The sequence below is a fragment of the Anguilla rostrata genome, chromosome 1, assembly GCF_018555375.3.
Source record: "Anguilla rostrata isolate EN2019 chromosome 1, ASM1855537v3, whole genome shotgun sequence".
NCBI lineage: Eukaryota > Metazoa > Chordata > Actinopteri > Anguilliformes > Anguillidae > Anguilla > Anguilla rostrata.
In genome coordinates this window covers 58,362,314-58,378,992 of record NC_057933.1, presented here as the reverse complement: position 1 = coordinate 58,378,992, position 16,679 = coordinate 58,362,314, and the positions used below count along the sequence as shown (strand labels likewise).

Here is a 16,679-nt window from a genome sequence, read left to right as displayed (position 1 = left end):
TGGTGTGGGAGCTATGGCCTTTTACGCATGGCCCTTTGTTATAGCGCCACCATCTGGCCGACATAGGTGATTTTTAGTGCCTGAGTAGTGGGGGGCCATAGGAACCCACCTACCAAATTTGGTTGCTATAGGACTTATGGTTGTTGAGCCATAGCCATGAGTTTAAATAATAATAATAATAAAATAATAATAATAATAATAATAATAATAATAATAATAATAATAATAATAATAATCCTAACAGATACAATAGGGTTCCACCAGCTTCGCTGCTTGGACCCCTAATAAGCTTCCTGGCACAGCACACAACACATAGCAGTGTACAGCATTTATTCACCATTTTAATCACGTCGCGGATGGCAAAGTACTTGTCAGTGAGATCCCCTGCCTCGCTGAGAGGGGCGTCGTAGTCATAGCTGGTCGGCTGGGGGGCGTAGGGAGTGTTGGCTCCTGTGCACAGAGAGGGGAGTGCAGACAGATACATTACAGTCACAAAACTCAGCACGTTATCGCTATACTTGTGGATCCTTAAATGCAATGATTCGTAATGGGGAAATGGGCAATAATTGTATTTAACTCTTGCATGCTCAGATTAAGGTAAATAAAATAGGTGCATAAGAATGGTTTCATACTGAAAGCTGCCTACTGAGCCCATATCTTGAGCCCACCGTATTGTGCCCCTTAAAGATAAAAGAAAAACATACATCTGGAGCGAAATAATTGGTGTTTCCGGTTTGTACTTGAAGGCCCCCCAAGGGGTTTTTAAAAAAAACAAAAATAACTTCCTGTTGTCAATGTGTTAATTAAAAAAAATAAAAAAAAACTCATGTCAGTCTTCACACTTTCATCTCACGACCAAAGGTTAGCTTCTGTTGTCCATTTTATGAACCCTTTCTGAATTTTATATACAGTGCAGATCACCAGATTTGGATGTAAATACCCTCAAATTAAAGCAGACAGTCTGCACTTTAACCTCATATTCACAGTTTAATTTCAAATCCAATCTGCTGGAGTACAGTGCCATCCAAATTGCATTGCATCCAAATACTAATGGAAGGCACTGTAGTTCAAGCACAAATCTGCTGAACAGCCTTTTATTGAGACTTTTTTTAAGAACTCTTTTTTAAGAACTCTTCTACTTAAAATCACATGACAGACTAGTTTCACTTCATCTTTTTTATGGGTATATTTATGGGTATAGTGTAATAAACAAAACTGGAAACAGTATTCCAAATAGCATCAAAATAAAAACTGGACCAATCAAGACACTCTTCATACAAATACAAAACATTTTGCCAGTAGTCTTACTGATAAAATCTGTATGCTGCATGTGAACCTCCGGTGCACGTTTAGCACACGCAGCAGGGATCTTTATGAAAGCCTGCGAGGTGACTGAAAGGTCTCTAAGCTTTGGATTGAAATGCACTACGTTTTGAAATCTTGTCCGCCGTAGGTCAGCTGAAAACTTGTTCTTGAGTTGAATGTTTTAAACTAGTTCTGAATGCACAGGTCAAGCAAATTATGACCCTGTAAGCCACTCAAGAAGAGACAATAAAGTGCCATAGAAAAGGTACAAACGCAGCATTTTGACAACCAGTCTCACCATTCCAGTATCCAAAGTTTGTTCCTCCAATAAACATGTACCTACAAAAACAAAAACAAAAAAAACTAAGAAAAAATATAATGCCGCACTTAAATTTTCTGTATCACGCAGGCCATCCCAGAGTTACATGGAAGGATATCTGAACACATTTTAATTATTTATTTATTAATATTTACGAAGAGGATTTCATAAGGGCATAGTAGTACAGCACTGCGAGAAAGTATTTGCTCCCTTCCTGATTTCCTCTATTTTTGCGTATTTGTCACACTGAATAGTTTTTAGACAAAATATTAATAATAAAACGGAACTTGAGTAAACACAAAACTGCTTGCACTACCTTTAGCAGAAATAACTGCAACCTAATACTTCCCAAACAGTTGATGTCAGTCTTTCACATTCCTGTGGATGAATTTTAGCCCACTCTTCTTTGCAAAACTGCTTGAATTCAGACAAATTGATAGGTTTTCGAGCATGAACTGCTTGCCATAGCATCAAATCAGAACTTTGACTTGGTCACTGCAAAACTTTAATTTTGTTTCTTTTCAGCCTTTCAGATGAGGACATACTTTTGTGTTTTGGATCATTTTCTTGCTGCATAACCCAATTACACTTCAGCTTCAGCTCACAAACAGATGCTGCATTTGCTTTATGCCAGACATACAGTAATGTCACCTGTGTCGACCAAAAAGTTGCCACTTTTGACTAATCTGTCCATAGAACATTATCCCAAAAGGCTTGGGGATCATCCAGGTGCTTTTAGCAAATGTGAGACGAGCATTGATATATCTCCTGCCTTACTACTCTCCCATTAATTCTATCTTGCCCAGGCTCTTTCTTATTGTGAAGTCATGAACACTGATCTCAGTTGAGGCCTGCAGTTCTTTGGATGTTCTTCTGGGATCTTTTGTGACTTCCTGGATGAGTTGTCATTGCACTCTTGGAGAAATGTTGGCAGGCTGGCCACTCCTGGAAAGATCTGCCCCTGTTCCAAGTGCTCTTCGTAATTATTTGGAGATAATGGCTCTCACTGTGGTTTAGTGGATTCCCACAGAGCATTAGAAATGGCTCTGTAACCCTTTCCAGACTGATATAACTTTTTTTTCTCACCTCTTCTGGAATGTCCTTTAAATGTGGCAGTGTGTGCTTGTAGAAACTTTGTGGTGACTGGTGACAATATGAGTGAGGTTTAAATTCAACAGGGCTGGCTGCAATCAAGCCTGACTGCGTTCAATCTGTGAAATCTAACTATCAATCAAATTTGGTTAATTTGGTTGATTGAGTAACTAAAGGAACAATTACTTTTTCACATGGGTGCTAATGGGTGTTTGCAGAAGAATTTAACTTAATTGACTGTGTTCTATCTTGTGGAAATTACAAAGTTGACTTATTTTGAGTGTATTGCTTTATGTTTAGTGCCTTATCGTGGTTTCATGGCTTAGAGAAAGAACTATTATTGTTCCTTATCTGCAAGAACTATATGGTTCTCTGTCTGTCCAGGAGGTATAAAACTTTCTGAATAAGCTGTCAATTTTCAGAGTACTGCAATGAATTGAGGATGCTGTATTTCTCTCCATGATATCATGTATTAAAGTTTCTCAACCTTGATTGAAGTTTTTGCATAGAACAGAATTATTCTTTGACAGTGTTTGATGACTTTTTCATTAAAATAAATGAAATAATTTTAAAAATGTATGTTTGCTCAGTTTCCCCCGTGTAATATTACATTTTGTCAAAAGATCTGAAAACATTCTCTTCAGTGTGACAAATATGCAATAATTAAGGAAATAAGGAGGGGCCACTGTATAACAGACAGGATGCCATCCACATGGGGAAACCCAATATGTACATGTGACCTTTGTGGTGTTATAGCTCATACCCCACTCATGTTCCACAACAGAAATGTCAGAATTAAAACGCAATACATTAAAAAAAAACTGTCCAACTACAATTTCTTATTAATCCTTATAACAACTTCCACTTCAAAAAGAATTTGAGAGGGAAAAAAGTCCAAAAGTGCAAATGTAATAAAAGGCACTCGGTAAGCATACTTGAAAGTTTAACAGAAATCAGACAGTAGATAAGAATATCCAAATGTTTTGCTGAATGTGGTCTCTACACTTAGATTGAGTGATGTGGTTATAACTCACAGACTGACTAAATTATATCTATATGTACACTTACTTACATATTAACGTTGGCTCCCATTGCCAGGATTTCATTGAGAGACTTTGCCACAATTGCAGAGGACACAACAGAATGGTGTCCCCCCCAGTGGTCAAGCCAGCCAGTGTAGAACTCAGAATTAACCTGCAGCAAGGAGAGGAGTGGATCTACACACATACTCAAGCAAAGAGATGTATATACAAATGCACAGACAGTCAAACACGCAAAATTAACAAAGCAAGTAACTTAGAAACCTGTGACAGAAATTTAACTCAGACAAAGATTTGACTCATTAGGGATGAAACACCCCATTTGGGTGTTTGTGCTTCTACTGCCCTTTCTGAAAGTTCAGAAAGGTTTCAGAAATAATGGAAACAAATTCTTGAATGACTGTTTAAACTACAGTGTCACTCATATTGCAATCACACATACCAGTGAGAAGAAACTTTCTGACGTTAAAATGGGGAAACATTTTTTATTTTTTGGAGAGCGGGGGTGGAGGTTTGGGGATTTTTCTGAGAATGGCACTTTACTAGTGTTAAATTTCATTTAAACTAGTCAGTGATAAACATCAAAGATTTGTTTGAAATAGGCAGGGCCGGCCCGTGGCATAAACGGTCTATGCGATTGTTTAGGGCCACAACCGCTGGGGGTGGGCACACGACCACGAGGGGGGGCCACACGATCCAATTTTTATCTAAGTTAAATTACATTACATTACATTTATTTGGTAGACGCTTTTATCCAAAGCGACGTACAAAAAGTGCATTTCATGGTCATAGACAACTGCTAAACACAGGTTCAGTAAGGTACAATACTTATTTTGTACAGCTATTTCTAGCCAAGAACACAGTTTAGTTCACACAGTGAACACTATTCAGACCTAACTTCTGCAAAGCCAACTAGGCAGAAGAATAAGCTACAGTATTAGGACAAATACAAATTACCAAAAAGTGCTGGGATGGGGCAACATGTAACAAGTGTCATGAAAAAAAGGGGGGGGGGAGATTTAGAGTGAAATATACAGCATGGTGGTGGTTAGTCTAGGTATAGTCTGAAGAGATGAGTCTTCAGGCCACGGCGGAAGATGGGTAGTGAGGGGGAGGTTCGGAGAGGGACGGCGAGTTCGTTCCACCACTGGGGTGCTAGGGTGGAGAAGCTCTGTGATCCCTTTGGGCGGGTAGGAGGGGTTACAAGGCGCCCTGCTGCCGCAGAGCGGAGTGGTCGAGCAGGCACATAGAATCGAGTCATGTCCTGCATGTAGATGGGGGCTGACCTGTTGGCAGCAGTGTAGGCATAACGTAAATAACGTTATTTTCGCAGTTACGTTATTCATGCCCTATCGCGGAACTAGCGGTATTAATTTTAAACGGAATGGCAACCAAACATTTCATAAAAATGTAATGTAAAAAGGATTTTACATAGCGAACATGCCCGCCCCCACGCCCCCCCCCCCCCCCCCCCCCCCCCCGAACAGATTTGCTTAGGGCCACCAAAATGCGAGGGCTGGCCCTGGAACTAGGGCTGCAGTGGTAAACATATTAATCAGACCATCTACCCAATTCATGTTTTAATCATAAACTAATTTTAGATAAAAATTGATGAAGCTTTTAATGTACATTTTTTACATTTAAAATGCATATTTTGCAGATGCTGCTATCCAGGAAAAAGGAGGTAGTACAAATTTATCCACAACTGGGCTGTTAATCTATTAGCACTGCATTAGTAGCTGTCTAAAAATAAAGGGATTTTGAGGATGAAGGAAAAATTTTTGGAAGGATATCTGAACACATTTTAATTATTTATTTATGAATATTTACGAAGAGGATTTCATTTTTGTAGCTGCATTCCTGGTGTTATACGAGGTAGAGAGCAGCTGTTACTAGCTTCTTGTTGTGGTTGATGGCGGGTTTGAGATGTATTGTGATGTTATCTGGATTTAAAATCGGCGGCGAATTATCCGGTTTGATATAGGATAGATAGCTAGCTTGTTAACTTGGCACTAACTCCGCTAGCCCTAACCCAAAAACTTAAATTAAACAAATTAAGTCAGTTATACTGAGAGCAATGTTAATTTTATTCTGGTTATTACACTCCCTTGCTAGCTTATTAGACAAAGTATATTGTGATGCTCCTATATTTATACATGGTGCATGAGCGGGAACACATTTTCAGCAGGACTTCGTAACACCCACCAGCACCCACCACATTTTCTTTTTTTGACACGCCCCCAAGCAGCCAGGCGACGTGAAGCGACGCGTCGACACGCGATGTTTGACATTGCAGTGGACATTCACCGTTAGTTATAGGCCGTGACTAAGTGGTGACCCGCAATAAAATATGTATTTGACCTTAATTTAACCAGGAGGTCCCACTGAAAGTGCCAACACCATGGCCTTTAAGGGCAATTGCATAACAAAAAATTATTCTGTGCCATTTCTAACCAAACTGAAGACAGAAAAATATATTTGTTAAAGGGCAACACAGTTATCTAATGTAACACAGCATAAGTTCTATTATTGGAGGTAGTTCAATATTAAAACAATTTTGCTTAATGCAGATAAAGTTATTGGTCTATATTGCGTGGGGTACTCCAGTACATGTAGCTGACAGGAAATGGGGGAAGATTCCGCTGCTCTTACCAGAGGCCCATGAGGCTCAGCATATCTCTGAGCAGCAAAGGCTGCAGACACATTCCCACCTGTAGATGAGACGATGGTCACAGTCACACATGCACGCAACCACACAAATGCAGTGAGAAGAAACCACTCATATTTTATTAGCCCCTGACATTGCTGCTTACAGCCATATTTCTATTTGTTTTGTTGCTTTCAGGATTAAAAAAAAAATTATCTGAACTGAATAAAACAGCCTTAATATCATAGCGTTTGCTTTCTTTGGTTCTTTATGTATAACTATTAAACAGCATTACTTTAACTGCACAGGGACTTTAAATCAATGACACACATTCCATAAAACCCTACTTCAACAGAGGCGAGGACTCTAATTTGTGTGTGATTTGGCAGACAGACCTGGCCCAAAGTCAACGGTAGCATAGATGCCCTGCAGGGCCCCACAGCGCAGGTACCCCACCCCTGCACCATCTGTGGTGAACAGCACCACTTCCTGACCCAGGTGAGAGCGGAACAGTTGAGTGAGATGGCGCAGATAATTGTAGTCACATGCAAAGTAACTACCATACTCATTTTCCACCTGAGAGAGAGAGAGAGAGTGAGAAAGAGCGAGAGAGAGAGAGAGAGAGAGAGAGAGAGTGTGAGAGAGAGAGAGAGAGAGAGAGAGAGAGTTAGAGAGAGAAAGATGGAAAGATTCAGAGATTCACACCTGATAGCAGTTGTGTGCAGGTGTCAGTTTCACAGGCACAGTATACAGAAATAAATGCCATCACCTCAAACTGAACAAAACAACTTGCACCTAATTTTACACAAAGGAGCATCAAAACCAGAAGTCAGAAAAATGTATCGCTCTCTTCCTGTTTTAAAAACACTTTAAAAGCCAAAAGTCAAATGAGCAATGTCAGGCATGCCAATCTATTCAATGAAATATGCAAAAGACAAATCTTGCTGCAAATTACCCAACTAACACAAAACATTCTCACGTTGAAAAACTTTCCAGTAAAATTGTGAGAACATTTTGTGTTAGCTGGGCAAGTCATACTGTTTCTTTATCAGCTGCTGAAATCTGGAGCAGAGAGAACAAATTCCCTTTGAGCACAAATCTTGTGAAGATTATTTTCACACCTCTTCAAATAGTTTCACCTGGAGCAAACAATATTGTTTACTCCAGATGGTGCCTTTTTAAGGCACATGACCGATAGTTTACACATGCATTTTTTAAAATAAAAAAGTAATATGCTTTGACACCACCCAAGAAAACATGTATTCTGCCGTATCACTTAGGGAGGAAACTAAAAACAGAACAATAACCTTTTTTGGGAAGTATTTCAACTGAAAAAGTCACAGTAACTTAGGTCTTTCCATCTGTAAGTGTTGCTCTTTTACACTGCTCCAGTGCTGTCCTTTTCTGTACTTAAATTGATTAGACACCAATAATCCCCTATCTTGTAATGAATGGACACCAGTCCTTGAATATGCAGAAATGATGGTAACATCGTCCTCACCTGTACTGTAATGATGGGCCCTCCTTTCTGATAGAGGAAAGGTTTGATCATAGGGAGTAGTTTCCCCATCCATTTATCCACTGCGGCAATGTAATCTACAGCAAAGGGGTGTGATTTCAGGAAAAAACAGCACTATGCAGCACACATATTATGCGGTCAGACAGAGTATATATCGACAGAGCCAAATGCATATTCATTCATGGACAGCACAGCTTGCGCTGCAGTAGGCTGTCTGCCAGTCACTATATCACTGACCTGCATCAGAGGAGCGAAGCACTATATCTTTCTTGTTGAGCAGCCAGGCTGGAAGGCCTCCCTAAGATAGCAGACCACACAGTTACATACTTCATATCTACTGTATAAAATATAGCTGCAGTATTTGCTGAAAGATATTTCTGAAAAGCTTCAGAAAATAAGAATATGCTAGAATGCGACTTTGCACACTATAACCACACAGTGCCCTCTAGTGGTCTCTTTAACAATTGCCTCTAATGTGGAGTTCAGCACTGTTTCACAGTCATTCTTCAATATTGGAAACTGTGGCTTGCTTAAGATCCACTGATGTCACCTGTGCTACACAGGGGGACCTACACAGCAAACATCAGGTTCTCTGCAGCCTACATCATGGACTAGCCATTTCCCAACAAAGGTACAGAGAAAGGCATCACTCTAAAGCAGGGATCAGCAACTCACGGTCCTTGAGGGCCGAGACCTGCTGGTTTTCCACCCTCCTTTTGCCTGGGAGTCAGGTGTGAAGACAGTCTGGCCAATTAGTTGCACTAATTACCCGGGAGAAAAGAAAACCAGGGCTGGATTTGGATTTGAGGGCCAGAGTTGATTATCCCTGCTCTAAAGTGAAAAAGTAAAATTGAATCACTTCTTTTTCAGAAAATATTTGTCATCAGGCCATGTCTATAAAAACTGATATGTTATAGCTCAAATTCAGCCTTTGGCGGGGCAATGAGGTGGTACATTATGAATTTCTCCTCTTTGTGATACATTTTTGAGTATCATTACTTTCAAATATGCAGTTATATGTTCACAAAAGAACACTGCTCGAAAGGGGAGTTACCAAAACACTGAATCTCAACAGCGAGAGCTGGACCCTGCACTCCTACAGCCATCTTTACAGTCTACATTACATTACATTACAGGCATTTGGCAGACGCTCTTATCCAGAGCGACGTACAACAAAGTGTATAACCAAAACCAAGTGTGTTGAAAACCCTAGAGGGAAGTACAGTTCCAAGTGCAGGGAACGACCGCGTAGTTTAACTTGGACCCTGTAGGTTAATCTGATTAACACAACAAAAACAGCAACAAAGCAGTCTATGCAAATAAAACAAGCAATAGTTATTGCACTTGTGCCTACTCAACCAAGTGAACTAAGATAAACAGCTTACCTAGCTACAACCCTAAGATTACATAGTCAAGTCTACAATTACTTCATCTTACATTTGTTTAGTACATTACAGCATGTGACCAGTAAATGATTCATAGATGTCATCTACGAATCATGCTGTCATCAACACGAGTGCTCACATGACAGCATGACTCCACTTCTGTGCTCTCCACTCACCATGTCCCATTCTGCGCATATGTATGGTCCCGGTCGAAGAATGACCAAGAGGCCCACTTCCTGCGCCAGGTGGAGGAAGTGCTCCAGGTCCCTGTCTCCACTGAAGTTGTAATGGTTAGGAGCAGGCTCATGGAAGTTCCATGGAATGTACCTGAACACCAGTGAACAGGAACCTGGGTGAGGAAGTACACTGCACTCTGCTAATAATGCAACAAAATCACTATATTGTTGGTCTTCCTTATGACTGTCTCCCTTATGACTATCTAAAACCCAAGGCTTCATCAGCAAGAATGGTGAATGAAGAGTACACTTTAATGAAAGGAGTATTGTGAAACTTATGGTAATGTACGCACGTCTGGATGGTATTCAGGCCTGCCATGTACATCTTGAGCAGCCTGTCTTTCCAGTAGATCTGGGGAATGCGGCTGTAGTGGATGCTGCCGGAGATGTAGCGAAATGGCTCTCCATCTTTGAGGAAGCAGTCGTTCTGGTAGTCTATGCTGAATGTGCGAGGTGAAGCACACTAGTAGAAAAAAAGATAGCACCACTGGTCTGAACTGTCTCATGGAGTAAACTGCAGTATTTCAGCAATGGAAGCTGGCAATTGTTCAGGACAGTCATGCATATTCTCTGCATAGTGATAATTATATGATACTCATTTACCACAAGGAATTAACTACCCATCGGGCTACCATATGCCGTTAAAGTCCAAGACCATAACACATATCCCCTACTGTATCAGATGACTACATACTAAACTATTATCGTTTATGATCAACAGGCTAAAATGTAGCGTTTCAAAAAACAGCCAAAGGAATGGTCAGATAGCCCCCATTTACGTACTTTTTTAGTTTAGACATGCATTTTAGAAACGTCTAGACGTCTAGAAAATACAGAACACATACTTCGCTCACCCAGACGAAATCTACCAAACACTGCATGCAGCAGGAAAGAAAATACATATTCCACATAGCGTTCATATCGTTCTACGTTTTGTAATATTGACATCATATTAACAGTAACAGTAAAATCTGTTTGATGCACAGTACGCATGGATGACAGCTGGTCTGGCTTTCTAGCTACAGCTGGCTTAGCTAAGTTAACCACAATTCTAGTGTTACTGAGTAACTTAATGTTACCATGTTAGTTATCGAAACAGCTATCGAAAAATTCGACTACCTAGCAGTTATGGTAAGGCCACACCACTGTAGTTGCTAAAAATACTCCACAAACGATCTGCTTTGTAGTTAGATTTAAACAGCTTAGCCATTACGAAGTCAAAGTACGCTACTGGCACAAACCAGACAAATGAGGAAATGCATAAATCCAACTATACGATCGTTCCAAAAGTGTTGCCATAGCTAACTAACATTACATGGATGTTAGGATCTGTCGCCTTTTATTGACAGCTGCCTCTTTGCTAGCTTTAGCTCCCCGGAAAAAAGCTAAACAATGGTGCACGTTAAAGTGCATTTCGCAGAAAATATTAAAATAAAACACTAAAATTAAAGCTGATAATTATCCTGAGGGCGAAAATAGTATTATTTACTTTAAAACAGTGGACTTACTGTTATCTGGGTAGTTAACGCAAGAGAATACACCAAAACAATCCGGACATTGCTGAAAGCCATGTTGAGACTCGTGACTGTTTCATTTTGTCAGCTGACTGGTGCTTATCGTGACGTCAGTCGTAGGCGTGCACGTTCTTGCTGTGTAGTTAGTTAACAATGAACCGTAGTTTGTGCTCCAAATTTAACATACTAATATAATTAATATATATATATATACATTTTTTATTTCTTGATTATATAATTATTAATTAATCCTACCTTATAAGCCCACAAGGTCACTCCGATCTCAAGACGCAGGCTACTTGGTAGTCCCAAGAATTTCCAAGAACCTAAAAGGTGGTAGGGCTTTCTCCTACAGGGCCCCACTACTGTGGAACCAGCTTCCATTATTTATAAAGGAGTCAGACACAGTCTCAATATTTAAATCTAGATTAAAAACGCACCTCTATGCTCAAGCTTACAATCAGTTATAGTCTGGAGACAGGGTGCGAGAAGCCTGTAGTCATAGAGCTTTCTAGGTGGCAATCCTTTCCTTACTGTCACCTGTCAATCAGCTGTGACCCGACTTTACATGGGCTGGCTCTTGATAGGCGGGTATGGTTGTCTACCCCTCATGACTGCATGGGCTCTCCATCCCTGTCCTAGTAGATATGCAGCCATATTCTACTCCTGGCGGCGTCCCACAATACATAGCACTGGCACTTACTCACTGTCTGGTATATTGCAAATCCCTTAACTGCTGTTTCCACCCTCTTCCCCACGCTGCCGGCGGGGCTCTTGCCCCAACCCTCGAGAGTGCTTCGAGAGTCGTCTGGTCTCCCCCACCTCTGCGGTCCAGCCCCTCCTTCGTCATTGCCTCCACCCTGCCCACATCTGCCGCCACCTGCTGTTCCCCATCACCGCCACCTGGCCCCACCCATCATCTGAGCCACATCACTTATCATATCTTCTGCATAAACTGGCTGACATGCTGGTCACCAGTCGGCACCCTGAACCGACCAGAGGAGGATGGGTTTCCCCCTTGAGCCTGGTTCCTTCCAAGGTTTCTCCCCATCTGCCACAGGGAGTTTTTCCTTGCCACTGTTGCCTTAGGCTTGCTCCTGTGGGGGTTTAGGCTAGGGCTGTCTGTAAAGCGTATTGTGACAACTGTTGTAAAATACGCTATATAAATAAAATTTGATTGATTGATTGATAATTATATATTATATAATATAATATAATTTTACTGCATAATTCTCATTTAATATTTGTTTACGTCAAACTTTGTAACCCCTGGCGTTGTATATTTGTTTGTTTATTATTCCTTATTATTCTCATATTATTTTAAGCTATATATGCTGTATTTTGTATATCTGATGCTGAAGTTGAATAAAAAAAAAAACTAAAAAAAAAACAATGAACTGTAGTTAAAGGGATCGAAAAAACACGTTTTCAATGGGCAAAAATGGCAAGTTACTTAGGCATACAAAGCACTTAATTAAAACTTGCAAAATCTAGGCGTGCCATTAAAAGCACTGATATCAAAATAAGGCCAAGTTACAACAAACAATATTGGTTATCTTAGCTCACACAAATTAAATTCTAGCCTATTCCAAAGCAATGCTATCGAATGTTTCCTAAATTATGTAACCTGGCCCTGTGTTATTCAGTTCAATTCAATTTTATTTGTATATAACTTTTTTACAGAGAACTGTAACAGAGTAGCGAGACAAGAGACCGAGCAAAAAGAGAAAACAGAGCAAACACCAGGCCTGAACCCCCAAATAGCAAGTAGCCTAAGGTAAAATAATAATAACAACAACAACAACAACAACAGCAATAATAATAATAATAATAATAATAATAATAATAATAATAAACTCGCAGTGGGGAGCAAACCCTCAAATGGCTGTGAGAAAAACTCCCCAAATGGGAGGAACCCGGCTATAGAGGGGGAGCCCATCCTCTACTGGCCAGCCTGGTGTAAAGTAGCAGACAGCAAATAAAATGGGTTAAGCAGGTTACAACTGAGGTGAAAGCTAAGAGGAAAAATAGAAGATCAAATGGCATAGTTCAGAATAGTGCAGTTTCGAGGAGCCGGATGATGGATCTCCAGCTTCAGACAGTGTAAAGGCACGGGCAGGGAAGGAACAGGGCTGAAGCAGTCCATGACCATGGAGTGAAGGACAGGACTGGAGCGATTATGTTGAACATAAAAGTGATTTTATCGTTGGGAGCCTGGGGGTTTTATTTTGAAAAATTCAGACCCTTGCGGGTCTTTATTTTCACAAGCATCATTCTACATGTTTCCTGCAGTGACAGTGATGATTGTTATCTCGGCAAAACATTCATCCATCCATTGTCTGTACCTGCTTATCTGCTTAGGGTCAGGGTCGCAGGGGGTGCTGGAGCCTATCCCAGCGTGCATTTGGAGAAAAGCAGGAATACACCATGGACAGGTCGCCAATCTATTCAGAGCATAGGCTGTATAAAAGGATTCAGAGGATTCAGAGACTTTATTTAGAGCATCCAATTAATCTGCCTGCATGTCTTTGGACTGTAGGAAGAAATCCACGCGGACAAAGGGAGAACATGCAAACTCCACGCAGAATAAGGCCTAGACTTCACCTTTTATAGTTTACCAATACCAATATAGTTTTTATTAACAATATAGTGCTTTATTATTTTTCGTTAACAAAAACCTTTTACTACATAAACGTAGTTGACTTGTCTAGCTAGTTAACGTAGAATCTAGAACGACCAGTGGTTCCCAAACTCCCTGTGTATGCTGGTTTTCATTCCAGCCAAAATAGCAATCTCAAAATTTTCACAAGCTTTTAATTTTTCTTAATTAGGAGCTTTTCATGTTTATAAGGATTGTTTAACTTTAGGATTATTCAGTATTTTATTCTCATAAGTCCATGCATACCATGACAAATAAAATGTCCATGTTCATATTGTGCTTATTGTAAACTATTACATAAAAGCAGTAGAGCCTAACATTTGTTTATTTATTTTGATCAAATGAAAGACTGTGGTCAATCAACAGGTCTACACCTGATTAGGTTGTTGAACCCATGTGTTTCTTTCATACATTTTTCCTAACACGAGGCAGGTTTGACTTGTCATCTTCCAGATGGTTAGTTTTAGTGGCCAGGTGTCCACACTTTCACTAGTTAGGAATCAATTCACTTCAGTCTTTAATTTGATCAGTTGAAAATAATTTACCTCTTTTTTCATGTACTGAATCACAATACGCACAATGTAAATATGGTATTTTTTATTTTTCATGGCATAGCTATCATAGGTTCAGACATAATGCGGCTTAAGAGGGTACATAATCCTCTAAACATGAAAAGCACGTAATTAAAAAAAAAAGACTATTTTGTTAAAATTCTGGGTTCGTACAAAAGCCGGCATACACAGAGGGACCCCAGGATCGTGTTTGGGAACCATTAGCCAAGACAATTTATGATAGTTAGCCACAGGTTGCGGTACGATCTTCCTTTCAGTCCCTTACAGCGGATCCAGGAGTAGTTCACCCACTCGCTGAACTTTTAAATAGTTTTTTAAGAAGCGGGAGCTTGATCCGAATCTATATTTTGGAGCAGGGAGTTCACGACGAAAGTCATTTTTCTTATTTGGCAGGAACTGTAGGCATTCCGTCTCTGAAAAGACCTGTCGGCGTCTCTATGGCAACCTGGAACAACAACTTGGCGAGAAAGTGCAGCGTGAGAGAGGAGGACCTCGAGGCACAAGCCCTGGAAGGTCCCAAATTAGCCCATGTTGCGGAATTGGATAATTAGCACAGCACATAACGATGGAAAAACGCAGTGGCGATTCTGAACGGTTGTCTAAGTGTGCAAATCCTGTATTAACACTTTTAGCTAAAACTCGACAAAATGAAAACACAGATTATACCTCACATTCAACAAAATCCACCTTTAGGACCAGACCGATCCAGCAAACAGCTCCAGTGGAGAATGTGAAAGAAATCCAGGTTTGTGCATCGTTTCAGCGTCATCATTGCTTTACCAGTTTTGAATTTCATGCTTTGCTTTCAACTGTATCGTAATAATTTCTATAGCGATATGCGAGAATTATCCGAATTTATCGCATGGGATGGTATACGAGTATTGCAGGACATGCTAAACTGGGTTGTGTGTGTGTTTGTGTGTACAATCTCGAACGGCTATGCTAGTTAATTACACTACAGCTATTTTTTTAAGAAAAGATGCTTTGAATGTTGTCCCTTAAAATTGGTTTACTGTAGTTTATCTTACTCCAGTAGTTTACCGTGGGATATTAGGAAATAGTTTTAAGGCCAGCGTTACGGTGATCTACAAATCAGAATCAGCCTTACGTGAAATGGCTACGGTTTTGTATGGCAACAAGTTTGTCGTATTGCTCATCTATCATGTCGTAAAAAGCATGCACCAGGTCCTCTTAATTGTTGTCTTGCTGTCTTTTGCTGCACCCCCAAAGTGTAATTTCAATTACGCAGGCTATTAATTAATAATAATAATAATAATAATAATAATAATAAAAAAAATAAATAAAAAATAAAATAAAAAAATAAATATAAAAAAATAATAATAAAAAAACCCAACTCTCTTCTGGCTGGACTACCGGCATCTGCCACCAGACCCCTGCAGCTCATTCAGAATGCTGCGGCTCGTCTGGTCTTCAACCTCCCCAGACACTCCCACGTAACTCCCCTGCTCACTACCCTCCACTGGCTGCCTGTTATAGCTCGCATCAAATTCAAAACATTGGTTCTAGCATACCAGGCAGTCAAGGGATCAGCCCCAGCATACCTCCACAAGATATTCAAACCCTACATGCCAGCCAGATCCCTCCGTTCTGCTACCTCAGGACGCCTAGCACCTCCCCCTCTTCGCACCTGCACTTCCAGAACACGTCTCCTCTCTGTTCTGGCCCCACGATGGTGGAATGACCTCCCTGTGGAGGTCAGAACAGCTGAGACTGTGACCCATTTCAAACGACGACTGAAGACCCACCTCTTCAGGCTGCACCTCTCCCCATCCCTTCCCCCCTGTAAATGACTAAACTTAGGGTTGTAACTAGGCAGCTGTTTAATAGGTGACTTAGTTGATGCGCCAGTCTTAACGACTACTTGTATTTTTATTTATTTTTATTTTTCCATAGATTGCGTTGTTGCCGTTCTCGTTGTTAGTGTTAATCAGTTTAACCACCAGGGTCCAGGTTGAACTATGCGGTTGTTCCCTGTACTTGGACCGGTACTTCTCTCTAGGGGTTTCGTCATACTTGTTCCTGGTTATGGTTATACACTTTGTTGTACGTCGCTCTGGATAAGAGCGTCTGCCAAATGCCTGTAATGTAATGTAATGTAATCCCAGAGTAAGCAGAGATGGGGCTGATGAATAACTGTCCATAAAGGCTGTTAAGTATTAACTTGTTTTGGAGAAATCATGTAGCCTATGACACTTCTCTGAGGGTTTTAAGTTTGCATCACTGATGCGGCTTGTCAGCCTTAAACCTGTGGCTTTTTTTTGTAAATAACATAATTATAAATAAAAACAATAGATTTAATCACATAAATATATATTATTTATGTATTTATTTTATTTCTACAATGTCTGAAACTTTAATACATTTGAACCA

General features: G+C 40.3%; 2 protein-coding genes across 2 annotated transcripts in view; one reads left to right on the top strand and one right to left on the bottom strand.

Moving 5' to 3' along the window:
* Positions 1-11,178, bottom strand: part of glb1 (galactosidase, beta 1) — a 31,519-nt gene extending 20,341 nt beyond the window's left edge. The window contains exons 1-10 of the mRNA XM_064345005.1: positions 11,052-11,178; positions 9,837-10,006; positions 9,484-9,634; positions 8,160-8,220; positions 7,905-7,999; positions 6,799-6,979; positions 6,409-6,467; positions 3,789-3,910; positions 1,604-1,644; positions 338-450 (exon numbers count right to left, since the gene is read on the bottom strand). Of these exons, the coding sequence (XP_064201075.1) occupies positions 338-450; positions 1,604-1,644; positions 3,789-3,910; positions 6,409-6,467; positions 6,799-6,979; positions 7,905-7,999; positions 8,160-8,220; positions 9,484-9,634; positions 9,837-10,006; positions 11,052-11,114 (1,056 nt within the window). The 5' untranslated portion in view covers positions 11,115-11,178. The remainder of the gene's footprint in view (positions 1-337; positions 451-1,603; positions 1,645-3,788; positions 3,911-6,408; positions 6,468-6,798; positions 6,980-7,904; positions 8,000-8,159; positions 8,221-9,483; positions 9,635-9,836; positions 10,007-11,051) is intronic.
* A 3,101-nt stretch (positions 11,179-14,279) lies between these two features.
* Positions 14,280-16,679, top strand: part of dnah5 (dynein, axonemal, heavy chain 5) — a 79,202-nt gene continuing 76,802 nt past the window's right edge. Inside the window, exon 1 of the mRNA XM_064344963.1 lies at positions 14,280-15,033. Within this exon, the coding sequence (XP_064201033.1) occupies positions 14,854-15,033 (180 nt within the window). The 5' untranslated portion in view covers positions 14,280-14,853. The remainder of the gene's footprint in view (positions 15,034-16,679) is intronic.